The sequence below is a fragment of the Lupinus angustifolius genome, chromosome LG05 (assembly GCF_001865875.1).
Source record: "Lupinus angustifolius cultivar Tanjil chromosome LG05, LupAngTanjil_v1.0, whole genome shotgun sequence".
Taxonomy (NCBI): Eukaryota; Viridiplantae; Streptophyta; class Magnoliopsida; order Fabales; family Fabaceae; genus Lupinus; species Lupinus angustifolius.
In genome coordinates, this window is record NC_032013.1 from 26,128,989 (window position 1) to 26,155,717 (window position 26,729).

The 26,729-nt window shown below is 34.0% G+C and overlaps 5 protein-coding genes and 1 non-coding gene across 20 annotated transcripts; 2 read left to right on the top strand and 4 right to left on the bottom strand.

The window, feature by feature from the left end:
- Positions 222–2,168, bottom strand: LOC109347123 (F-box protein At5g07610-like). The gene is made up of 3 exons (XM_019586848.1): positions 957–2,168; positions 590–691; positions 222–299 (listed from the first exon to the last, which is right to left on the bottom strand). The coding sequence occupies exons 1-3, from the start codon at positions 2,166–2,168 to the stop codon at positions 222–224; spliced, it is 1,392 nt and encodes a 463-aa protein (XP_019442393.1).
- LOC109348435 (two-component response regulator ARR22-like) lies at positions 3,688–4,892 on the bottom strand. 4 transcript variants are annotated; one of them, XM_019588874.1, is made up of 4 exons: positions 4,838–4,875; positions 4,662–4,710; positions 4,222–4,479; positions 3,689–4,112 (listed from the first exon to the last, which is right to left on the bottom strand). In XM_019588874.1, exons 3-4 carry the CDS (start codon positions 4,462–4,464, stop codon positions 3,942–3,944), a joined length of 414 nt encoding a protein of 137 aa, XP_019444419.1. In that variant the 5' UTR covers positions 4,465–4,479; positions 4,662–4,710; positions 4,838–4,875; the 3' UTR covers positions 3,689–3,941. The 4 variants fall into 4 exon arrangements, with proteins under 4 accessions (XP_019444416.1, XP_019444419.1, XP_019444418.1 ...); XM_019588873.1 differs by having other exon boundaries at positions 4,222–4,482; positions 4,662–4,892; XM_019588872.1 differs by having other exon boundaries at positions 3,690–4,112; positions 4,662–4,892.
- Positions 7,677–15,960, top strand: LOC109348436. 6 transcript variants are annotated; one of them, XM_019588876.1, is made up of 19 exons: positions 7,677–7,794; positions 8,372–8,884; positions 9,529–9,729; positions 10,217–10,300; positions 10,824–10,883; positions 10,994–11,038; positions 11,569–11,768; positions 11,867–12,373; positions 12,546–12,639; positions 12,738–12,917; positions 12,997–13,086; positions 13,260–13,322; positions 13,463–13,537; positions 13,630–13,680; positions 13,980–14,057; positions 14,213–14,347; positions 14,902–15,009; positions 15,131–15,196; positions 15,604–15,960. In XM_019588876.1, the coding sequence occupies exons 2-19, from the start codon at positions 8,513–8,515 to the stop codon at positions 15,676–15,678; spliced, it is 2,484 nt and encodes an 827-aa protein (XP_019444421.1). In that variant the 5' UTR covers positions 7,677–7,794; positions 8,372–8,512; the 3' UTR covers positions 15,679–15,960. The 6 variants fall into 6 exon arrangements, with proteins under 6 accessions (XP_019444421.1, XP_019444420.1, XP_019444424.1 ...); XM_019588875.1 differs by having other exon boundaries at positions 7,705–7,794; positions 8,058–8,884; XM_019588879.1 differs by having other exon boundaries at positions 7,705–7,794; positions 8,058–8,884; positions 13,260–13,298.
- On the top strand, positions 16,650–17,319 carry LOC109347240. The gene is made up of 3 exons (XM_019586946.1): positions 16,650–16,710; positions 16,755–16,880; positions 16,987–17,319. Exons 2-3 carry the CDS (start codon positions 16,786–16,788, stop codon positions 17,216–17,218), a joined length of 327 nt encoding a protein of 108 aa, XP_019442491.1. The 5' UTR covers positions 16,650–16,710; positions 16,755–16,785; the 3' UTR covers positions 17,219–17,319.
- Positions 17,596–25,115, bottom strand: LOC109348438. Of its 7 annotated transcripts, none has more exons than XR_002107730.1 (15): positions 24,765–25,115; positions 23,830–23,988; positions 23,583–23,699; positions 23,416–23,500; positions 22,315–22,423; positions 22,069–22,136; positions 21,844–21,969; positions 20,546–21,594; positions 20,189–20,389; positions 20,020–20,080; positions 19,393–19,506; positions 18,997–19,110; positions 18,821–18,923; positions 17,866–17,919; positions 17,596–17,833 (listed from the first exon to the last, which is right to left on the bottom strand). XR_002107730.1 is itself a non-coding variant. In XM_019588886.1 (15 exons), exons 1-13 carry the CDS (start codon positions 24,824–24,826, stop codon positions 18,822–18,824), a joined length of 2,367 nt encoding a protein of 788 aa, XP_019444431.1. In that variant the 5' UTR covers positions 24,827–25,115; the 3' UTR covers positions 17,596–17,833; positions 17,866–17,900; position 18,821. The 7 variants fall into 7 exon arrangements, 5 of the variants coding, with proteins under 5 accessions (XP_019444431.1, XP_019444427.1, XP_019444426.1 ...); XR_002107731.1 differs by having other exon boundaries at positions 17,866–17,936; XM_019588886.1 differs by having other exon boundaries at positions 17,866–17,900.
- TRNAD-GUC lies at positions 26,619–26,690 on the bottom strand. The gene has a single exon. It is a non-coding gene; the product is annotated as a tRNA-Asp (tRNA).

Sequence of the window (26,729 nt, forward strand, 5' to 3'; positions counted from 1 at the left end):
TCTTTCGCCCCATTCATTCAACGCCTTCACCTTAAATATCACACCACTTTATGACTCCCAAGATTTACAATTGTGACACTATCTTCAACATAAGAAGTGAAACACTAACCAATAATGTTTTAATCTAGTGTTGTAAGGTCTCACTAGATCTATAGGATGTCAAAAGATTACGCAACCTGAAATAGATTAGTTCCTTACCCAATATGGTGAGATAATACATTTCATTGAACAAAAAAAAAAAGTGAAACAGTGTCGTCACCAATTCCAACTTCTTTCAATTCTTCAGCAAATGCTTTTAACTACAATTTGTGCAATGCATTATACTTAAAGAAACTACAGATTTTATGTAACGATTCACACATGCACCTAAAAAAACTTCAAACAACTATTCTACCAAATACGTTCTGTGCAATTATGTTGCTAACATTGCAAAAATTACCAATACAATAAATATAATTAACACTACTCCATCAAACAATATAATTCATTAACATGTTAGCTATCCAAGTAATGTAAACGTGATGGATCCTAAAGAAACATCAAATATATCACATTTTAACTTTCAAATGTTCAAGACGTAGTATCTAACCTGTGACTCTTCACTCTTCTCACGTACCCCACTAACAACAGAACTCTCGGGTGTTGAAGGCTCTTTGATCTCCTCAATCTCCTCAATCTCCTCGATCTCAGTCTGGTCCAACAACAACCAATTATTTTAGCCAACATATATAATAATATTTCTAGACTTAGGGTATGAAGGAAAAAGTGAAACTCTAACAACTAGTTGGAATAAAACAGGACCATCAACATGAGAAGAAGTTTTCTAATTATTGTTGTATGCGAAAATATGATATGAATTTCATCAATTCAATTCATTCATTCAATGGATGAAATTCATATTATATTTCCGATCTTTGATCCTTAATAGTACAAGTGTAAGGTGGAGTGGTACTTACAAATGATTCGGTGGAGGCGAGACGATAAGAGGAATCTCCATCCCAAGAAAGATTCTTAGAGAATTCAAATGCACAACCAGAATCAGCTAATGCTCTAACAAATCTGCTCAAGCTAGGGTTGAAATCAATGAGTCTTTTATATGTACGATCCAAAATATTATATAATATAATTTGGTAACCTGTGACCAACACAAGCACCAAATCCTCTTCTTTCTCTTGGCAAAACAAGCACAATATATCAAATGATTCCTCAAACAACCCTAATGAATTGTCAAACAATCCTTGAAGATCCACGTGAAATTTTAGTAACCATGAAGAAGAATCTTCCTGTAGCTCGAAAATATCAAACAATAGTATATTGGATTGTTCGATAATTATATGCAAATGACCACCTGAATGACCAATATATGAAACCTGTTCATCCTCAATTTGACCACGCTGTGGCATTGGGAATGATTTAAAACATAGCTTTTCCACATCAAAGTACAAACACTTTTCACTTTTGTTACACCAATATACAGCACCATTGCAGTAAATCCCATACTCATGTAAAGTGTTTTCTTCAGCTGGAATACTAACACCAAAACCACTCCAACATGCAGTTTTTGAGGAATATATACTAATCTCAAAAGTAAAGTAAGTATTGTTGTTTGGACCCAAGATTCCATGAAGTGGAGATGATAAACTATCCCTTTTGTACCTGATGGCAATGAGTTTATAATGGGGCGATCTCAAAGGGTCAAAAGACAGAAAAACTTCTTGTCCAGTGTGATTAGGGTATGTTGGGGGTGACAAATCAAGGGCTAGGAATTGTTTAGTAACAGGGTTACACACATAGTAACTATTTGGTTCATCTGAACCTTGGATAAGTAGGATTCCATTGCATGATTGTTCAATGTAAGTATGCTGTTGAAGAGGCACATTAAGAAAGTTAAAGTCTGCAGTGAATGGATTAGAAGGATCAGTGTTTTCAGTTGAACAAGGCATGGTTAAGAAAGAACTGTTATAAGTGTCATTGGGAATATAGTTGTGTACGATGTGTGAAGGAAAAGGGGTATAGTGATGAAGAGTGTGGGAACGTGTGAAGTATGAGGTAGAGATATGAGATAGCCATCGTTTTGAAACGCATTTGAATCTCAGAAGTGACTTCAATGGCAAACGAACAAGGATTTCATTGAGAAGATCTGTGGATTCTTCTACAGTGGAAGCCATAGATAAGAAAAGAGAAAAACAAACACCAAAACAAGATTAGGGTTATTAGAATGGCTCATGATATATATATATTAATATGACTTGTGTTGAAAGATAAGGTACTTGATTAGATTAGAATTATTAGGAGATAAAGTGATAAATTATATAAAAAGATATGATTATGTAATTTATGATTTTATCAATACTAACATATGATGGAAGGTTATCTAGAAAGATCTTTTTGTTATCTAATTTCAACTTTTATTATTTACTTTTTCAAAACAAGATTTAAATGAATAAATGGTTAAGTGTGGTGATGTGATTTTCAAATGTTCTATTTTTATCATTAGTAATTATTATATTTTTTATATCCATCTAAACTTAATTTTTTACTATCACTTTTTTTAAATTTTATATCTTTTATGTTAATCTTTTTAGCAAATATATATTCATTTATAAAAATATTAATTTATACTATTAAGATTATCAACGAAAATTGTGAGTTAACATACACAATGACCAAAAGCAGTATATATATGATAATTTTACTTCTTATTATAATAACTAAAATATGTATATTGTTACGATAAGAAATTAGTAGTTAGATATGATAATTTTGTCTTTACTTAAAATTATATCTTCTACCTATATTATATTCCTATTATCTGTAAAATTAAATTTGTTATTATCACTAATAACAATCTCTATATTCTATTTTTAAAATTTTATTTAGGATAATGTTGATCTATAATATTATATTTAGGAAATTAAAAAAAATGTAAATGTCTATCCAAACGTCTATTAGAATGTAAATGTCTATCCAAACCCAACCTCTTACACTCCATTCCTTACGACCACCCTCTTCACCATCAAACCACCTTATGACTCCCCCAATGATTTAGCTTTCAATGAAGCAATATTTAAAAGTACACGCCATATTTATGGAATGAAGATCACTTATCTCTAATTCTATCCCACATTAATAATATTAAACTTTGAAAATATATTTATATTAGTATACGATTTGAGACAACAAATCTTTATTCATATATCTATTAGTCATTAAGAAAATTAGAGATTATGTTCCATTAATCTATTGACTTAATCTCTCCTGCATTTGCATGCAGTGTTAGTCCATTAATTTCATAATAATTATTTACATAATTATATTTATAATATTAATACACATGGAATGATGATGCTGGAATATTAGTATCTGTATATATTGTCATATGTAATATTGAACATTGAAAACTATTCAATTATTCAAATGTTACCATTTATGAATGTAGAACATCTTACATTAGCATTCAATTATATATGGCATTACAAGTATTATAGTGAACAATGCATCAAAATCAGACTTTTCTCCAATGCTATTACAACACATGCAATTACAAAAGTGCTTTTCTTTTCTATGGCCATGCATAGTATAAAACTATAAATATCAATCTTCTTACAAAATGAACAATCGTTTCTATAACATATTGATCATTAATGTATAGATATATAATGAACATTATACAGTGAAACCAACAGCACATATAACACAAGAAATAAAAAACTGGTCGATATTATTTGAAAACTGAAACCAGAAGAGCAACATTTATTGTGAAGTACAAATATGCATCTCGAGAAATGCCCTTGATTATACCAAAAACTCGGAAGATTCCATTGTAACTTTTAAGATAGATTGATGAATTGAATAAGAGATTAAGAGATCTTTTTTTGTGTTTCCTCTCTACTTGCTAGCATATTAAAACAAACTAGTTGTTCTTGCATCCATTCCACAGTTCATGAATTGATCTTATCAAGAATTGAACTAAGCATAGTGAAGGTGAAGGGTTTCACTTTGTAATCATTCAACCCTGCTTCCATAAACTCTCTTATTTCTTCTTCCTTAGAGGATGATGATACACCAATTATCATGCTACCAATACCCATTGATCTAAGCTTCTTTGTTGCCTACATAAAATTTAAACAAGCAACATATGAATAATCTCACTATACATTCACATTCATGATAGTAAGATTATATTTTCAACTTCTTAGCCTATTATTAAATATCATGTACCTCAATTCCATTCATGATAGGCATATCCTTGTCCATGAGAATCATGTCAAAACTTTGAGCAGAGCGATGAATGTCTACGGCTTCTTTGCCATTTTCCACAGCATGGTTTTTCACTCCAGCTTTATTCAGCAACTTTTGATGTAGCATTCGGGTAAGTTTATCGTCATCTACAACAAGTGCTGTTAAATTTGTGGCCAAGTCTTGTGGCGCCATTAGGCCTTTGCCTTTGTTTTCGGCTTCCATAACTCGTACACGTTTCTTCTCCATTCGTATTTGCACAAAGTTAAAAAATCAAAAAGTTTGCTTTATTATCAAAGCAAGAAAGATATACAATCTTGATAACATGCATCTATATACTATGAAACACGGATACTGATACGAGTATCCGATATACATGTTTTGCATGCAAGATCTTACATAGATAATGTAGCAACACTAACCTGAATGAGAGCTCTATTTCTTGTATCCTGGTTTCTCCAGATTTTGAAACTAAAACATTATGAGTAGGAGAGAAACATTATGTGATAGCTAAATAGGAAATTGATTTTGAACCTAAAGAAGATTACTTTCTCACTATGCATGCACATTTCAAGATTAATGTAGCAGTAATACTAACCAAGGGTGGGTACTCTTTCTCTATATTCTGAGACTAAAGCAAAGATGGATGAATATGCAACTAGCCAAGTTTCCATGTGGTTAAGTAGGATGTGACATAAGATTGAAAGGAAAGGAAAGAAGTTAGAACTTATAAGTGCCTTTGGAATTTGTCCAAAATCCAAAAATGTGTTTAGAATGAATGATCCATCTTTTTTCCTAAAATGAGATGATTCCTCTCTTGAATGAACTTGTAGGCCATTTTTTTGTGTTAGATAGAATACCCTACAAAGTTTAAATCTATGTTTGAACAGAAAAAAATTAACATAAATGTCTTTGGTTGATAATGGCCTTATCAAAATGGACCAACAAGATAGAAAACAATTGAGTGCCAGAAGAAAGTGCTTCCTTTTATATGCTTGTGTTAGATCAGTTATCACACTTGATCCAAACTAACTGATTTTTTCTGATATTTGTTGCTAACTAACTCAACTGTATAGTCTTACTGATTGAAAGTTTGTAACTTTTGGTTAGTTTGTTGGAAAACATGGCATGCAGAGAAATGGGTAATAATCAGAAACTGAAATGTTTATGATGAAAAGTGTGTACATAGAGCCAATTTCTTGTGTTAAACAATGGGAATAAACCTGTTCAATCATCTAATAGTTTGAATAATTTCTGAGTGATACTAACCATACTTTAACTATAGATGTAATATAGTTATTTAGCTTATTCTCTGTTGTATCACATGCTGTATAAATAGCATGTTGTTTGGTATGCTATATAGTATATACAACTATTGATACATGTTAACTCCAAAAGTTTATCTAACTTTTTATTTAGATGATTTTCTCATAAGAATGTTTTCATTTTTCTTGAATCAAACAGCTGAAGAATTTACCTTTGCAGCCCCAAATTCAGGTTTCTTAGCTAGAACAACCTCTACATGATACTGATATTCCAATCCACCATGACAAGTTAAGTCCAATTCAGCCATCTCTTTCTCAAGTGGAGTCCTCACTAACATATTGTTTCTTGGCAAGCAAGGCAGTGAAGATTAGGCCCGAAATGCCGTAACCACCATGAAGTTGTGCAGCCTCAAGTGGATCATCATACTTCAACTTCTCTGCTAGAACATTGCATCCAATGAGAAGCCAAGCAGCCACAAGAACAGATATGATTGCAGCCCAAGGGTCCACAAAAGCACACCTGCTGTGATTGCAGCAAACCCACCAAGCAAACTATGGCAAACATTTGTCACGGTCCAATGACCGGTTTGGACACGTTTGCCGTGTTGGACCAGACTGCGACCAGTCCGCTCCCCCTTAAGTCCACCATGTCCCAACCGAACCATATACTATTTATTGGATCAGACTGCGACCCGGGAGCCTCCAACCATCGGGTAGTTCCACTATTACGTGGTATAGGAAGAGTAGAGAGGCACGAGTGAGACACCACGTCTTGAACCAAAACCTTAAGACATTAGTTTCATAAACCTTTTTCTACTTATAAATTATTTCACTCCTCATCACATATCCAATGTAAAAGTTCACACTTGAATAAACCCAACATGCCGAAGATAGTTGTTAGTGCGGCTGAGCATCCAGCAAGAGTTGTTTAAGTTATATAGTCAATGCAATACATTTTACATAGTAAATCATCAATTAAGTCCTCCAAAGATAAGAGTGTTACCATTTAGGTCCTTAAAAGATTTGTGTCACCAAATAAGTTTATGAAAATGTCAAAATTTCATGTAAAATTGAGGCTGATCATTATGTGAAGTACACTAGCCTAAGTCTTTTGTAATTAGGATTCTTGTCATGCATATCTATTTATAATGAATCTACTAGCATCTAATTTCTATCTACTTCACATAAATTTAACATATTACAAACGTGTGTAAATAAGACAGAAAGTGAGAAGAAGAAAATTATGTTATTTTTTATAAGACAGAAATAAAATTAAAACATAGAGGAGAAAAAAATTAATTTTTTAGGGGTATAAATGTAAATACACAAAAATATAAAGTACATAAGAACATTGACCTTGCTTCTTCATGATCTTGGTGGAGTTTCTTTTTTGATGTAGTGGGTTTGTGCCCACCCTGTAAGCCAAAATAAACAAATAAATAAATTCAAATCTAATGCTTTGTTTGCTAATAACTGGAAAAAAGAAATACAAAGATAAAGATTTTATAATTTCCTTATATGACTATTTGCAATTAGTTTATCCCATTAGAAACCCAGTTACAAGGTGACTTTTATAAAGTAAGGTTTAATTCTTGTGTTCATTTTTAACTATTTTACAAGGATGAAATCAACCTTAACAAAATTATGTTAACTTAGCTCACTTTCATAATGTTCTATCTAATTATATATGTTTATTAATTATAAGCCAGACTATCTCACGACATTCTAAACCCAATTCACATACAACTTCAATCGCCAAACAACCAAACCCTTGGGACCTTCTTCAACCCAAGGATGTGATGAGTCGATATCGATGTGCTAAATGACTCTGTCGATAAAAGCTCTTGGGAGTCATCAACCTGTCATCCTTGGCGTACCTTTGATCCATCGAGTGAAAGCCCTTCCATATAGGACTCCTAGATTACTATGCCCGACTTTCGTCTCTATTCGACCGATTGATTTTACAGTCAAGCAGACTTATACCATTACATGTGTAAATTTTTTTACACTATCATCTAATATTTATCAGACTTTCTTTTATTCAACAAAAATAATACAAAATGAATTATAAATAATGTATTGAATCTATATATATTATATTAGCATTCATGATCTATTTCTATTCTATTATATATTTCCAAGTTGTCTTTCTCTCTTTCCTTCATGCATTCATTGATCCTCCACATACTAATAAACTTTTCTTCCTCTTTCACTTCTATATTTAGTAACTCCCTCTTCTCTCGTTCAACGCCAACAAGGACCATAAATGACTACACTTTAACAAAATAAGGTACATTTATGTTCCTTCATCTCATTTTTTTCTTCTTTCCTACCACAACAACAATTTTCAAAGCTTTTTTGAATTTCCCTGATGCTGCATTTACTTGGCCATTTTTCCGTTACAAAATACAACTCATTATTTACGTTTTGGTTTGGAGGGTTTCATTTCATTACCCTCTTTTATTATTCTCTTCATTGTAGTGTGTTTCTCATTAATATTTTTAAGAAATATTTGGTTATTTCCATTATTATTGTTTGTATTATTTGTTTTAGAATCATTTAGGTGCTTCCCATTATTATCCTAGTGGAAAAGTTTCAAATTTTGAAGAAAAACTACATGCACAGAAGAATTAGATTCCTTCATCATTGAAGCATATCTAATTTTCTTTTGATTCAGTTTTTTTTAAGGAAAGGAGGATCAGTAATGATTTAAAGGGGTGCCAAAAGATTATATTTTGAGGATAATTTCCATCTGGGGTGCCCTTATTTAATTAAGTGTATGTTGGAATCATCAAATTTAGTGGAATGATCCCAAAAAATTGAATTTTGGTGATAATTTATATCTGGGGTTCTCATATTCAATTCAGTATCCGGTGGAATCATCAATTTTAGTGGAATGTTCCAAAAGGGGTGTTGGTTTTGGAATTTGGTTGAGAAATTAAGTGGATGCTCCAATTGATTTGTGAAACTGAAACTTGGAAGCCTGAGCTAGGAGTGTGTGTATAAACATGGACTCAAAAGAAGAGGGGGAACCTCACAAGGATAACCCCTCGTCGATGTCAATGCTGCATCATTTATCCGAGGAGGCTTTTAGAGCTGCCGGGGAAGCATTGCAGAATATGTACTATGGTGGTGGTGGTGGTAGTGGTGACAGTGGCGGTGGATCAAGTGTGCCACAAACAGGGTCGGGTGTGCATAGACGCAGTCAAAGTGAAATTGTTGCTAAAGGATTTCATCATAGTAACGGATTTCAGAAGCTAAAAAGTCATGTGAAACGGTGGCGGTGGAATGGCAGCAAGTATCGTGAAGAGACAAATTTCAACCCCGAGATCTTGGCAAACCAAAAACGCCAGTGGTATCAGCTTCATCCCAAATATCTGGTATTCCATTTGAGAATCCCTTCATGTACCATATTTGTTTTTTGCCTGATTGATCTGCAAATAGTAATATAATTTAATTTAAATTCGGCAATGTATGGTACTGTCATGTTAATAATCTCCAATAACTCATGTCACTTCATGTTAATCATATTTCACCTTAGAGTAGAAAATCATTTTCCACCCTTCAATTACTTGTTCTTTATTCTTTGATCACAAAGTCCACTACTTTATTCAGGCAACTTCTTCAGTTCTTTATCCTCTTAGAAATTTAACTATATTCTTTGAATTCTCTTGTTTTGTTTCAAAAAATCTAATTCTTATGCATGCTACATTTCCCGTTGAAAGGAATCGGTAGTCATTGTTTCTTCATTCAAGTCTAACACTATCATAAAGAACTCAGAGCATGAGTGTTGAATATTTTGATTGCTCAAGTGGTTCTTATATTTGTATATTTTACCATGCCCTGCTGGTACTATAAGTAGTAGGTATATTGTTAGTGCTGGAACTAGCTTTTAGGAGAAACACTAACAATGATGCTTTATTGAATTAGCTTTTAGGCGGTGTCTTTGTGTCCCTTGCACATGTTTGTTAGAAATGTGAACTTATCAGTCTGTTGAAGTAAGTCACTGTGAATATTACTGTAGGATCGTGTAGATTATAAGGAGCCAACCTCGCTCTTTGAACATTTTGTGATTGTGGGGCTTCATCAAGATGCTAATTTGGAAGCCGTGGAGGATGCATTTGCAAGAAGGAAGAAGTGGGAAAAAGAGAAGGAAAAATCTGAATTTGTAGATTACAGAATGCTGCAGCGACAACGGCTGCTGGAAACGACTTTGGAACCGCAGGTTTGTTACATGTCAAATTTTTTAGTAGATATATTTGATAGAAAATGAAATTCTATCAGAGAGAAAAGAAAGAATTTTTAACTAAGGGATGATATGATATCAGTCCAAAGCTGATGAAGTAAAAGGAAACAAAGAATGAAAGAAATTAAATAGCTAATACCATATAAGAAATAGAAAAGGTTATAAAATTTTAAGGTAAACTTCATGAGTTAGTGCTATAGGCATCATGCATATAAGAAATTTTAGGATTAACTTCATAACATTTATGAAAGACATTTAGGAATTTACATCAGTATTTCGGTGGTCAATGGTAATTATTTTAGTCATTCTGCTAACAAGACATAGGATCTCTGAAAACAAATAATTTGATGGTAAAATTTCTTAACATAGAAACTGAAACCAGTTCCCCCGATTTATGATTACAATTTAGTCTATTGATCTGGATCAATAGGTTCTTTCAAGCTGATATCGATTTGTAAACATGCAGATACTTTTCAAATATCCTCCTGGGAAGAAGCTAACAGTGCGCCTGAAGGATTTAGCCTCCTTCTGCTTTCCTGAAGGTGTTAAGGTATGCTTGAAGCTATCCGTAATTAATCAGATCTGTCAAAATCTTTTTGTATTAAATTGTATCGTTCAAATTGTTTACTATATTGTTTCCATTGTTTGAAATTGAAAGTAGAAACTTTCCCTACTATCGTTGTCTGTTCCTCTTGCCCCTTCTCTGATATGCACTTAACAATTTTTTTATTTACTAATTTGCTATTAATAAATTGTTTTGATTTTTCATGAAGTTTGAAATTTCTATTATATTTTGTTTGTATAGATATCTACAGAACCTATACAAGTCGATGTTGGTTATAGTCACTTGCATCTATAGGTTAAGCTTATTAAGATTGACTAATACTCTGGCCCTTTTTGTACAATGTGACAATTGTAAATAATAACTTCGCCATATTTTTCTTTTTATTTTGTTGGCGTCTTGTTTACAAACATGAATCTAACACTTTTGATAAACCATAGGTCTATCGAAGTTATGAAATCTGCTGCTAATTTTACCATAAATGTGTCATTTATTATATGCTGGTTTACAGGCTTCTATGTTGGAAAGGAGTCCATCTCTAAGTGAACTAAATGAACTTGTCTATGGACAGGTAAGAAAAGTAGCACACTCGGCCAAATCTTATTGTATTAATAACCCTCTATTGAGCGATCACCATATAATCAGAGAGATAATATTTTTCTTCTTTTTTATTCTTTACAGGAGCATTTAGGAAGAGATGATCTATCATTTATCTTTACACTTAAGGTGATTATACTGATATAATTTGTGACTACTTTTGAAAACTTCTGATAATACTTGACTTAACTGTGCCCTGGTTCACATCTCATACTATGCAAAGATTGACTTTACTTTTCAAGAATGATTGAGTGGAGGGTAACAATATATTTACTCTTTGCTTTTCCAAGCAATAAAACTTCAGAAGCATGTGTCTGTATTTGTCTAAAGATTGTTTCAACGGTTCAAACATTTGGTATGTCAAAGAGCATCCTAATGTTATAGCTCAAGCTGCTTGTGAGAACTGAGGACCAAGGATATGCTTTTAATTGTGACAGACTCCCTTATGGACAAACTCGTTGGGCTTGAAAGCACGGATGGAGCATAAGCATACTGCATACCCTGTGCTATGATATAACTTTGACTTTAGAGGCATTATATACATAAGTAGATTTTTTCAGTTGTTTCTCATTTACTTTTTATTGTACAATGTTTTGTATGGGGAACAAAGCTAGGTGATTGCGGAAACTCATTTATGTTTATCTTCATGCCTTGATCAGACAGCAGATAATGCAACACTCTATGGAGTTTGCTTACATGCACCTCAAATTGTTCAGAGGCCTCCTGGTATATTAGGCACATCATATCCTCAATCTCATCCATCTGGGATGTGCAGCCGTTTTCTAGTTTCTGCACCTCGCTGTTACTGTCTCCTAACTAGAGTTCCTTTCTTTGAGTTACACTTTGAAATGTTAAACAGGTTAGCATATTACGAATGGCTTTGTTGCATACAATGACTACTGTTTTTTGGTTTTCGCTTGATAACAATAGAAGTCATTATGCCTTACTTGGATGCAGTCTCATTGCACAGGAGCGTCTGAATCGGATAAGTCAGTTTGTAAATGAGTTGACTCTCACTGGATCCATTCCATCAACACCGAAACTAGATGACCAAATGAGTTCAAATGCTAATTCCCCGGAGAGGGAGTCACTTAATGACTGGATGTCTTGTGCAATACCTCTTGATGGTGCAGCAGCCATTACTGCTGCCGCCGCTGGGATTATTTTTGATGACAAAATCCCTCAGTTATCTCCCAAAATATGGGATTCTCACTCTCAATCTCCTGCAAGTGTGACCACTAGTGATGCTTCAGATTTTTTTCCGGTTAAGGATATAGATAAGGATGGTAGGAAGAATCAGCAAAATCATGATAATTGTGCTTTTGAGGCACCAGAAACTCATGATTCTATGGAAAGAATGAATTGGAATTGTGAAAGTGACCAACTTTCTTCCCATGTTGGAACACCTTCCTCTGCTCGGAGTCACAAATTGGAGCGCCTTGGAAGTTTTGACTCACTTTTCAGGTGGTAGATATATGGTTATAGTTTCCTAGCTTTCAATTTTACTTTTGGATAGACTATCATCACTCGTTTTTTGTTTCTTTAACTTATTGTGCTGAGACATGGTTCTAGCAGTAGTTTTTCAGATTTGATTCACTAGTCGTTTATCATTTTTTATCTTAATTTTCATTGGCAGTCCAGCTAGAAGCGTGATCTCAGAAGATGAGGATGATCTTTTTGCAAACAATGAAACAGATTGTGGAGATGAATTGTTAATGGAATGGGCTATGGTTAGTGTAAAATGGTTGTCCATTTATTTTGCGTTGATTAAACTAAGATGACGCTTTTGGTATTTAAATTGTTTTCTTTATTGTGAATGGTTTTATAGGAAAGTAAGAATGATTTGCTACAGATAGTGTGTAGATATCACGCTTCACCTATTCCACCCCGAGGAAGTGAATTTATCTTCCGCCCTCTTGAACATCTACAAGCTATTCAGTATATACGACATTCAGTTCCTTCTCTTGGCTTTAGTGAAAATTGTTTAAATTGTTCTGAACCTGCCAAGGTAATTCTTGAGTGCTTTATTTATAAGACGGTGCTTCTCCTCAGTTATGTTCACTAGTTACATCTATACTTGGTAAAAGGTCAATGCGAAGCTAGCTGATGCCGAGGAAGCCCTTGCATTATCAGTATGGACAACCGCAGCGACTTGTCGAGTTCTGTCCCTTGAAAGTGTAAGCTCATATTCTAGGTGAAGTTCAACAATATTATGTCTGTCAGAATTTCTTTATAGAAAGAACGTTGAAGATTTTGACTTTTCCATTTACTACTATATACGCTGAAAATATCGACAATTTCTAGGTTGATTAAAATATTTTTATTTATTCAAACATAATGTTACTGGCAGGTGCTGGCATTAGTTGCAGGAGTGTTGTTGGAAAAACAGGTTGTAGTAGTGTGCCCGAATCTGGTAATTTTTTGAAACAATCGTATTAAGTTAAGGTCGTTGATTCATCTTACAATGCTGTCTGCTTTAATACTTGTTATTGTAGGTTAATATGGATTTCTATATAATTCGTTATTCATTTTAGCCATTTTTTACACATGCAGGGTGTTCTATCTGCCATCGTGCTTTCTCTTGTTCCCATGATTCGTCCATTTCAGTGGCAGAGTTTATTGCTTCCGGTGAGTTTCATGGCATTAAACAAGCCCTGGTCGAGATATTCCTTCTAGCGCTTTCACATGTAATCTAACTTTATGTTAGTCTTGCTTATCAGGTTTTACCGAGGAAAATGATTGATTTTCTTGATGCACCAGTGCCATATATTGTGAGTTTCATTTTATTTGATGTTTTTGTTATATTAGGACTCTAACTTTTAGTCTTCATAAATTATCTCATTATTACTCATCATTTAAAGAATACTTTTTTGTTGTTGATGAATAAGAGTACTACTTTAGTACTCATCATCACTTTAAATTCATGCATGTTCTGTAACTTCAAACTAAAATTTTCCCACCTTGATTCTGTCATGTGAGAACTTAGATTTTTTGCTGACAATACATGTGTTTTACCGAGTTTTCAATAACCGTTTTCTCTCTTTAATCCAAATTTCTAATGATTTTGCAGGTTGGTATACCACATAAACCCAAAGATTTAAATATGAAAACAAGTAATCTAGTTCTTGTTGATGTACTAAAGAATCAGGTTCTTAACATCTTTTGCTACCTTTACATTCCAAAACTTTGGCTTTGTATATACATTTATTTAGACCCTAATGTTGAACATGTTTTCTAACCAAAGGATAGAATATGCTATACCATATTGAATTTTTCTCTCATATTTACTTTCCTTTTATGTAGGTTAAAATGTGTCAGCTGCCGAAACTTCCACAACATAGAGAGCTTCTGTCTCAGTTGGGTCCAATTCATGCTAGACTTAAATGTGAAAGTTCAATTGCTAGAAAGAATCCTGTACATAGATGCAACGAAGTTCAGGTTCTTTTAGTTCCTATACTGAAAGATTTCACTCTCTTTCAGTTCATAAAAAATGAAGTTTAAATATATTGTTGGTCCGTGACAATTGTTATCAGCATTCTCCTAACAAAAATTTCAATTCAATCCGAACATGTACAATTATTTTCAAGGCCGTCCTCGCCGTTTATTATATTACTATAACTAGTAACACCCTTTTGTTGGAGTTAAGGTTTCGGAATCAATTCGAAAATGATTGTGACATGTCACCAAACATATACTTATTTGGTCGGTATATATGCTATTCGCTTTCATTCACTTTGGTCCTTTTTAAGTGACAATTATTTCCACTTCGATTCTTATACTTTAACTCCAACGGTCGGTGGTATAGCAAGGACCAAATTGAAAATAAGTGTAGATATAAGGATCGAATCGATCTTCTTTTATACATACAGGGACCCTCTGAAAATGAGCATCACAAATAGGACCAAAAAGTATAGATTAACCAAGAAATTTTTATATTATATCTACATATAATTCATTCATAAAAAACCAGTAATGTATACTTATTTACACAGGCTGATGCTGCTACTCGATTTTTGAATATCATGTGGCACTATTTGGAGTCACTTTGCTCAGAACTGAGATTACATACAATAACTAGTGTACAATCAAATAATGACAGGGTAAGATACTAAGAACAATAACTAAGTTCATGTTCATTATTTATATTCATGGAAAATCTTAAATAATGAAGAATAAGTACCTTGCTTACATTTTCCTAGCTGATCTTGTATTCTTTTTCAGGTTTCCTTACTTCTTAAAGATAGTTTCATTGATTCCTTTCCTAATAGGGACCAACCATTCATTAAGGTAGCAACCTTTTGTTCTTCAATAGAGAAATCATATGAAATATTTTTCCTTGATTCCTTCTACATTAGCATTGGAATGATTGTGACATATAGTTGGGGTGCTTAAAATCACACATTACTTTAAAAATGGCATGATTTTATGTTATAATCTTGACTATGCGTGATCCTACTTATGCAACGCAGACGTTTCAAAATAGTCGTTGTCCATGCCCTATTCATGTCGGACACGTGTTCATAATGAACACTTGGCGAATACTTTCAGACACTCGTAATTGTATTCTACAACTCTTACATTTAGTTTTCAAATCTTTATACCATTATAAATCGAAATGTCACAATAATTAGATAAATATTATCATTCTATTATGCTTACAATAATAGTTATTTTTTGAATCCTTGGCTATGCAGCTATTTGTAGATACACAACTCTTCACATTTTTATCAGATGCTCATCTTTCAAGCTTTGAGAGTGGAAAGTCATAGTCCTTTCTCAACATTATTTTAGGACCAAAGGGTGCAACATATTTGTTAGCCATGGTTGTTGCCAAAGAGGACAATATGGTTCTTAATTCCATATGAAAATTTTGCTAATCCAAGAGTCCAATGTTTGGAATGACATACATTGAGTTGTTATGTTCATAGTAATATGCTGTAAATGTCCTATACTTAGAATACTGGTGCTGACCCAATTGAAAGAATCACTGTCCCAATTTTTTATTGAGGGATATGTTGTTTGGTTTAGCTGATAATGTTATTATAAATTTCTGGGCAGTCACGCATCCCGAAATGGATTAGTTTCTTAACCAGAAAGGGTGAGGATATACCTTTTGTAGTACCAAAAATACGATTCAGTAATTTTGGTACATACTATTTTCTACCCCTATTGTTTATATATCATCAATATGTTTTTACTCTTGTTATTATATAATTGATCAAACACAATGATTACTTTTATTTGTTCTTATAAAGATGCTAACCGGAGTTCAAATTTATCCATAGTTTTTGGGCATTTGAAACTCTAGAACTCCATTTTGTGTGAGGCTTATGGGTAAAGTTGGTATGGAAATTGTACAATTTAGCTCAAGCTCTGCAGAATCATTGTGTAAACATAGTCATAAACATTGATGAAAACATATTAATAAATTTTTTATATTAAGAATAAGGAAAGATCCAATGGTACAACTAGTTAGAATTGACAATGAGTCAGGTAAGATTTGTTTCTTATCCGATTTCAAATGTTGATCAAATTATGTTATTGGACATCCTGGACTCAATGAAACTCAGTCAATTCAAATTCAATCATGATCGGACTAAACCGGTCTAGCAGATAAGGCAAGGTTCTCCTCACCCTATTGTGATGAACACATGGCATGATGTGATAGGTTAAAGTATTAAATATTGACTACTTCACAATATCCAAAATATTATTTTTATAAGATCATATATGAAAGTATGCAGAATCTTATCCTGTTCTAACACTAGAGTACTTATTTTCTGTCACATAATACATGTATGTATTCTTCTAGCTGAGGTCAAGGTGTTATCAACTTTGTCCATAACACTTCATATTTGGTTCCACTACTCCATTCCATGGCTTCAGATTCCAATCCAAACCTTAGAATTATCATTGAAAGAAACCCTTCTCAGTCACGCTTAGATGAGTTGAACATCAAATATTGGCCCAAGTATATGCATTTTCTCTCCCTCTCTTTTTCTTTTGTTTCCTACCCTTTTTTACTCTCTATGTATATGTATGTTTTATGTTTGTAACTTAGTTTGTTTGGATGAAAGATGGGGTTGTTCAGCAGGGAAGTATCAGTTAAAGTTTGATGCAGAAGAGATATGTTATTTGGTGAAAGGGAAAGTGAAAGCATATCCAAAAGGGTCATCAGAATTTGTAGAGTTTGGAACAGGAGACCTTGTTACTATACCAAAAGGAATGAGTTGCACTTGGGATGTGTCTGTTGCTGTTGATAAGTACTACAAATTTCAATCAACTACTTCTTCACAATCATCTTCTTAGCTAGTCTTCTTGAAGAAAAAATAACATTTATTATAGTATAATTTGTTTTAACTAATCTTCTGATTATTATTATTCATTGAAATTGGTTTTTGTCTGTCAAAGAAAAAGAACAACAAATCAGTGAATGCATGTCTTGTTCAAACCAAATGATCTTTATGTGTTAAAAGTTTTTAATATTAGTAATTTTTACTATTCCATAGTGTTTGGTATTGGAAACATGAATGATAGAGAAATAATTAGAGTCACAACATCATCATCACCTATTCTACTCATTTCATATTCTTATTTCTAAATATCATCATTATTTACTAATCACTAATTGATTTCTTAATCAATATGATGTAACTTAATGCATTTCCCTATCTTGAAAAAATTGCTGAGGATAAAAGAACACTTCTTCATCTTTTGTTATTGAGGGAACTAGTAAACTTTGTTACACAAATGTGAAAAAGGGAGAAACCCAGTTATGGGTTGGTGGGGGAGTTCTAACAAAGGATAATAATAGTTTTAGTACAACATATATATTCATACATGATTGATAGTAAAAAATATATACATTGGCTATGGCAGTAAATGAGTATAAAGTTCCAGCTCTGGGTTGCACATGCTCCTCAGCATCATTGGATATGGATAGTACAGAGTAGCAGATCATTGAATTCCATTTCCAATCATATGTTTAAACCTACAAATGCAGATAATATCTGTAAGCATAAATTAACTATACATCACAATTAGTGTCATCCAAAATACATTTTTTTGGGTCTGAACCCTCCATATTCCGAATTCGCATTGGACTTCGACTATTCCGAGTCAAGTAGGGAAGACTATTTAGGTTCTGCTACATGGCACAAGGGGGTGATCAAGCAAGGGGGGAATGAGTCTCATGAGCACATGGTAGAGTCTTAATAAGAGTCTTGAATTTTCAAGGCTCAGTTTAAGACTCTTAACAAGACTTGCAATGTGGGTGCCCTTAGGATAGTAGAGCTCTCGAGATTTGTCAACAACACAAGTTCATTTAGCTGTTGAGCCATATAGGGAATACCACCGAAAAAGTCAAGATGGTACCTCTCAAAACCAAGTTTTCAATAATCTCTTACTCAGGAAACCATTCTAGTATTTGCTCAAACCAAATGCATGGCATGACTTAAAAGAGACCACACAACACAATGATGTACGAAATCAAATATTTGTTCAGTGCAGAAAAATGCAATGACATTGCAAGTCTTCTTTTCTTGAGGTGGAATCACAATACTAATCAAGAGTGGAAGGGATAGAAAAGCAATTTTTGACTTCTACCTTAGAGAAAATATTATTAAAAACAAATTTTGATCTAATTTATCCTCAAAATAAGAGTTCGACTGTCATGCTTGTTAGACCCAAGTAAGCAACACGAACATTGTCATTGCTAAGAACATGGCAAAAGCACCAAGAGTTTTGGTATAACGTATCCCTAATTGAGCATAACTTATCACCAACCCTCATCTTCCCTTCATTTTTGTAATCGTAACACATTTGTCCACACAAAAATAATGAAACGAATATCACTTCTATAGTAGTCTAACTAACATGATAAATGCCATAAAGAAGCAATGTATAACCTACCTCACTGACTGATTCCTATGATGCTCTCTTCAGGAAAGTAACTTGGTCCGGTGCCGCTCACAGGTTGTGCACCATCATACTGGAGGACTCTAAGCTTTCCTTCCTACAACCAGAACCAAAAGATTATCGGTTGAAGAATGAAAGTGAAAGTTCAGTTAAAATAAATAAAAACTTACCTTTGTTCCATAAACTAGCCCTCCACCAGCAAAAGGGTGAAAACATGCCACATTGACCTCATCTTCTGCACTAGGAAGCACCCTAACAAGTTCCATATCCGACACTCTGTATACCTACAGGACAAAACAAATTCAGAGACAAGAACTTCAGATCAAAACAATTATATTTACAATAAAGGGATAAATGAGATGACCGATTACAATCAATGTTAGCCTTTAGACTAAGCACCGATGGTTGATCAGTGGTGGAAACAGCAGTTACGGAATATAAATTTCACAATCCAGAAACAATGCTTAATTCATAATACAATAGGTGGGTGAACATGTTGTTTCACAACTAGGAGCAGTTCAGAAGAGAAAATGATTTTAGGATTGAAGGAAAAGAGAGCATGATACCTCTAACACTGTGTATATAGGTAATGTTGTTTCTCCATCAATGACGATGCTTTTAAGTAAAGAACCATGACGCCGACCATAGGCAAGTAATATGTGTTCGGATGTAGGTGAGAACTACAAAACAAAAAAGTGGTTGCACAAATTCAATTCACTAAAAGAAGGGCTTTCTTAGAGTTATTCAACTCAAGAAAAGTGACAGGAGTGGCTATTAATACTAAAAGAAACTCACAAGAATAATTGTAACAAATTGTAATAACAAGAGGTTTACTAGCTATATGCAAACAAAACATATTAGGAAAAAAGGGCACATATATGTAGCTATGGATGTATGTTATGCAAGAGAAAGGGGACATAATTTAAGAAACATAAATATCAAAATAGAGGTAAGATATGTGCAGAGAAGGAAAGATATCATTATGAGACAACGTATGATTAATTAAAAGTTTCCACAAAAGGATGAGAACATGTAAAAGTATCAATAACGTACAATTACAAAAATGCGGTACCAGCCAGATTTTCTCAGAGCATAATTAAATAACTATAAAAACCATATAGATGTGTAGGTATGTATTATGAATGTATTTAAATGTACATTTGTATGACCACATGATAAAGTAATAAACTGACCTGAATTGAAGTCAAACAATGAGCTGCTCTAATTGCCCGTGAAGCAAGCACTGAACCAAATCTGCTCAAATATAAATGACAAAATTACTCTCAAATTCAATGGATTTACTTAAATGTATGGGAGATAATGAAATTCTTGGCAGCAATAGTTGAAGGAAGTGAGCCTTACGTTGCCTCCTCAAGGGAATATATCCGCAACTCGTACATGACTTGGTGAGCCGAGATTGGATGCCGAGTTGGTGATGTTGCAATGCCAGGCTCTTGGTGTACTGGAGTTTGTGATCCTGGATCACCTTCGATGTGAGGAAGCATACATGCAACACAGACAGCTAAAAATTTACCGCATGGTGAAAAATGGGCACCCATTTCACTGCAAAAACAGTTGTGAACTTCACATATAAGTTCAATTAAGTATATTGTTTAACTAAGTCACAAAATGAGAGCAAAATATCTTGTTTCAAAGTTTAAACCACAATTTACAATATGAACCACATGCTGGAGTACATATGATAACTTCAAAAGGTACCTGCAGAGGACAGCATGTGGTATGGTGAGACGACATCTGTCAGCATGTAGTGAAGCACAGGGATTTTTTATGTCATGCGACCATACTCTTAACTTCACGGTGCAAGGCAACTCTGCGGCCGCAGCTGCAGCCACTGATGTAGCAAGCTCTGACTGGATTCGGCTGATGTAGGTTTGGATATCAGACCCATCATGCGGGATATTAACAGAAGCAGCAAGATTGCCAGACTCGGATACAGGTATACGGGATTGTGAATAATGATTCCGTAAACCTGATCTCAGAGAAGATCCAGGTATGCTGATGCTGACAGGCATTGCTACATCAACATTAGGATTGGACGAACCAAGCTGTTGAGTTAGACTGTCACGATTAACATCCACATGAGGAAGCATTGAAGGAACACCAACTTGGCTTTGACCCATTAACCATCCTTGCAGAAAAGGTAACTCCCATCCACTTGGATCTCCTGAAGGGTAAAACTGATGAAATTGACCAATCTCCGAGGGAAGATCACGATTTGCAGTTTGCCTAGACAGTCCATTTAGCAAGCCATTAAGAGAATAAGCATTAGTTGAGTTTCCCTGTTGAGTTCCTTCAGCTGGTTCGGTTTCATCCATCTCCATACCATCCATTGTGGGGTTATTGACGCCAATTCGCACTCCATTGGAGAAAGTAGTATGAGCAGGATACTCTCTACCGGTTTGAGAGCTAACAGGCACTTCGGAGACTGTATCCATCGGAGACACTGCCGTATCATATTGCTCTGTTGTGTTTGTGTCCACTTGAAACTGCAGTGTGTCGGAAGATTCAATTTGCACACTACCTGAACCCGCTGCATCATGACTAGCATGCTGAGGTTCTCTTGACTCATCAACAGCATATGAAGGCACAATGAAGAAAGGCAATGACACATAGGGTAGTTCACTGGACAAACTACTATGTTCCCTAGGATGAATATTTGTGACAAAAACAGCAGGTGGAGGGTATTGTAAATAACCAATAGATATTGCCTCTGTCATTGAGGAATCTGAAGAGTCAAGATCATTGACCTACACATCAATCCAAACATGTTAACCAAAAAGGAAAATACAAATACTAATATTCTGAAATTCCAAACAGCATAGGTAGTTAAGAGATTTGGCTCCTCTAAAGCACAGGATCCTAACCATTGATTAGACAATCAAAGGAGTGAAATATCAAAGGGTTAGGATTCCGAACTTTATTCTCTAAAGTGCACCCCATACTTCATAGGAGCCAAATCCATAGATATGCAATCAAAACCACGCCAGTTAGTTCACCTCCGCAGTTAAAAGATATGGTGCAGCATGCGGGTGAAAATGCACAGCCCGTAGTGAGCGCCTCGTCTTCAACACAAATACCGGTGAGGATGCTTCACCTTTCTTGTTGTAGTGCCATATGTACAGCTGACACAAAATTTCAGAATGCAATTTAACAACATCAAGAAGAAGAAAATTTTCATAAAAATGTAGAAATCATTAAAGATGTTCTAAAAAAGTCATTACCTTGTGGCCTGATGCAACTGCGATAATTTCCCCTTTAGCATGAAAAGCAATTGATGCAATGGGACGATCTGTGAGAATATACCCAACAAATTCATTAGAGAGAAATCAATAAATACAAGAGCAAAAAATATATTCATTAGCAGCATCAGAGTAATTTACCCCCCACCTAGTGAGATTAAGGCTTGGTTGTTGTTGTAGCCTTGGATTAATTTACAAATGAAAAAGGGAGCTTAAAAGTAAACATACAGAAATGATGAGATATTATGCACTCTGATGTGTTAGCATCCCATAAACGAACTTCTTGATCCAAGCTCCCACTAGCAAGTATTTTTGGATGCAATGGGTGGAACCTAACCTGTAATTAGCACAAAATTTAAATTAGAAAAAATATGAAGTACTTCCTAAAAAAAATGCTAACAGAAGAGGAGGTGATGGTGCTCGCCAGTTACATCAAAGAATCAACTTTATAATATTAAACACATGCACTGGCTTGGAATTTACAAGAGCCTTCGACTTTGTCAGTGGTCAATGCATGAAGCTGGCATAAAGTGGACAAAGCCCAATTTACTGAAACTAATATCCTCCGCCACTTATTGTTAGACAGACTAGCGTATGGACCAGTAATATACGGGTATCAATTTCTTTACATGTTAAAAAACACAAGCTTTTTTAAAAAGATTGAGAAGATTTTATAATAATAAACATTGAATTGTGAAGTCGGAGCGGTACTTTTTGTTAGACATCAGTAATTAGCCAACTGGTACCAGAAGCATTTTGTGAGATATCAGTTGGTAATAATGAAACGATAGAACCAGTTAAGAATGACGAAAAAGCCTTCGGACAGGAGAGCCCATTCTTGAACAAAGAGTAGGAAATCACTTGATGTTTAATTATAAGTGTTACACAAAATTTTACCTATATTTAATTTAATTTCGCGATGCCAGTTGATATTTGAAAAACTGTCTACTAAGATATTTACGGTTTCTGAAATCGTAATAAAGAAACCATGACACGTGTCAGTTAAACTACATATTGAATGACATTACAACACCTATCTAGCCTTCTGGAACATATTTTATATAGTAATTGATAATTGATGATGGCGATGCTAATGAATATCCAAAACAAGGAAGTGTAGGATACTGAATTCAGTAAGCAAAACTGGATGCAACATATGGTGTTAATTGGTAATAATGAGAATTCCATGATGCCAATTCCTTAGAATCGTCACTATTAAAAAGTATATCCCATCAAACTTCATCCAAAAAAGATTCATTCTATAAACTAAAATCAGCACAAGAAACGACAAAAGCAAGAAATTATAGCATAGTCATAGTTCAAGCTTACCACCCAAGGTGTCCTCCTATGTCCAACCAACACCTTTAAGCAACTTCCAGTTTCACAGTCAATTATCTTTACTGTGTGGTCACCACTGCACGTCACAAAAACACACATTCAATCAATAAAAAGTCTTCTATTTAAATTAGTAAAGAGATGAAGTAATTACAACTTACTGTGTGGATGCAAGAACTTTTCCATCTGGACTAAATGCTGCTGCGATAGTAGACCGTGGGGGAGGCAACAAAGGGCAATACTTAGCTGACAAATGTCGCAATGACTCAGCCTCAACCCTAATAATCATTGTTAGAGATGTTTATTCCTCAAACATTGACTTTTCTTGAAGAAAGCAAAAGAAATACCAAATTTTAAAGAGAGGCTTGCTTTTTCCTCAATATAATTTATAGATTTAAGTAAGAGTACCATGATAGGAGGCCATGCCTAGCATCTCTCACTACTTTTTTAGGACGAGAGTAAGAGCCAGATTTTGATATAGAAGCTTCTCCCCATTGCCGTTTTGTTACGTGTTTTGTTCTGGGAGAAATCTCTCTCCGTACTAGCAAACTAAAAACATTGCTACCACTGGCCAAAGGGACACGTCATATGAGAAAAATATTGTACATATAAAAAACAAACATCAAGTTTAATATAAAAGAAGAATAAAGTGCAACTTTGTCTCGGCCGACAAAAACAAACTTCTTTTATGATTAACATATTAAGATACCTGTGAGTTATCAGCTTATAGTGGCATGACCAATCACAATGATAAACATAGTATTGGCCAATATGATGTTCAAGGAACAGAAATCAGCAAATTTTAACAACAAATTCACATGCACTATCCATGGCCATGTCCAGATCATGAATAAAAAACTACCACACTAGCAAGTATTTTATGATCATCTAAGCACCTACCTAGCTAAGTTTACGAGAGTGGAACAGACCTTTCGAATCAGAAACTGCGAATTGAAGTCGAACAACATGCACAATTACTTAACACTAAATCAGACAGATCGAACTTGAAAACTAAGAAGCATATAGAAATCAAGTTCAAGCATATATGGCATAATTACACAGCTACTAAGAAATTCAGCTAACTCAAATTACAAGGACATCATTCTCTTCCTAAATTCTATCACTAACAATATATAGAATAATCAAAAGGTGACACAGAACGGATGAAAGAGACCATCATGCAAATTTCAGCTCAAACTTCAAATAAAAAAACCCCACAATTCAAAATTCAAGTATATCTCATGGGTTTATAAAACAAAAATGGGAAACTAAAAAAAATCAAATTTTTCTAACAAAAAAGGCATAATCAAATCGATGCCACAACAAAGAGGTGGAATCATAACCTGCTGTTAGAATTATAAGGATTTGAAGATGCTTGATCACGAGGCCATGAGATTGCCGTCATTTTTTGTGAACAAAGGAACCAATTTTCATATAAGATTTATGAAAATTGAGATTGAGAATTGAGAATTGAGATCCAAACTGGTATATAAGAGAATTACAAAAGGATGAGACTCATTGTTTCAATTTCTCAATCAGAGACATTAAAAGTTTCATTTTTTGAAGTTATCTGATAAAGGGGTTCGATTAATTCAGACAAACACAGAAGCAAAGCTTTTCTGTGTTATATATTTCTCTCTCTCTCTCTCTCTCTAAATATCTGTTTCTCTCTCTATTCAATTAAGAGCCTCCAGAGTCTGAATTCAAAGAAAGAGAATAGACCTAGGGAGTGGAAAGAGATTTGATGATGATAAAAAAATTACCTGTATTTCATGGGTCATATAACAATTTCCTCCACTTTTAGGGTTAGGGGCCAAACTGCAATACCAAATAGTTCAAAGAGGATAGTTGAGTATTTGAAAATAAGAAAAAATGTATACAATATAAGAGTTTTTTACACTTTCATTCACGTATTGACTTTATAATAAATAAATCTTTTACATAGACATAACTACAAGTACGCAACTCTGCTCGTTCATTTGATTTGTCTTCATCATATGGTCGAACCTAAATAGTGTTGGTCTCATTAGATCTAGGGGCAAGGTAAAGGAGATGTATGAACCATTCTGATATGAGAGCCTAAACGCATATACGTTATATTTAATCGTTTTATTATTACATTTAGGATAATTGGTCATCTGAGTCAAAAATTGGAATGTAATTTTATTTTTATGTTCTTCATACACCTAAAAGTGGAGATGAGTTGAGTCGACCTTAAGTGAGTTTCGAGTTGAGTCGACCTTAAGTGAGTTTCGAGTTGAGTTCAATGTTGAATTGTTTTTTCAGCTCAAGTTCGACTTAATTAAAGTTTATGAACTTTCAATCAGGTTAACAAACTCAAAATTATCTCGCTTATAAGCATAAATTCAGAGGCCCACATGATGTTTTAGGATTATACATATACAAAGTTTATGAACTTTACTAATATATATATATATATATATATATATATAATCTAATGAACTCATAAACCTAATAAGACAATTATATTTGGTTCAAGTTCGACTCGTCTATTTTATGAAATCAATTATTAGTTCAAGTTCAATTTGTTTGGTTCATCAACTAGCTTTATTTAACTAAGAGACGATTTTCAAACAAGTATAAAGTCAGTTTCATTCATTGTGAACCCTACTCGGATTCCAGACTTTCATGTTATATATGGACTTTGCTCTTTTATAGAGTAATGTATCATGGTCATAGATATGGATTGGTTTGTGCTCCTTCTATGATTGAGCCTCTCTTTATCATCCCAGCTTTGTAGCCTTGGCTCAGGGACATGGGTAAAGGTTGGATATCCTATTTAATTTGAATTGGTTATTGGTTTTATAAATAGATAATAAGGTCTTTTAGACTCCGATATCATGTTGATAGTTACAAGATTAGGTCATGTCAAAATATTGCAATGTGGGAGAGTAAACTCTCCACTTATAGGTTGTCCATCTCCCTTATTACTCAATCAAACAATGACTTGTTTGTTTTCGAACCAGTTTAAGTTAAGAAGCAGCAAAATGCAAACACCATATAAGGTCGAGAGTTTGATTCCTGAGAACCACAATTGTTGAAAGGGGAACCCCAAACCCCAAAAATGATTAGTTCATTACTCAAAAAGAAAAAAATACTATTAGTTATACAAAAAAAAATGCAAACACGAAACATAATGATACCATTACTATACATATCTCAAAAATGGTAAAAAACGCCGTTGCCGGGGATCGAACCCGGGTCACCCGCGTGACAGGCGGGAATACTTACCACTATACTACAACGACCTTGTTGTTTGAAATTGTTTACAACAGAAAAATATGTCT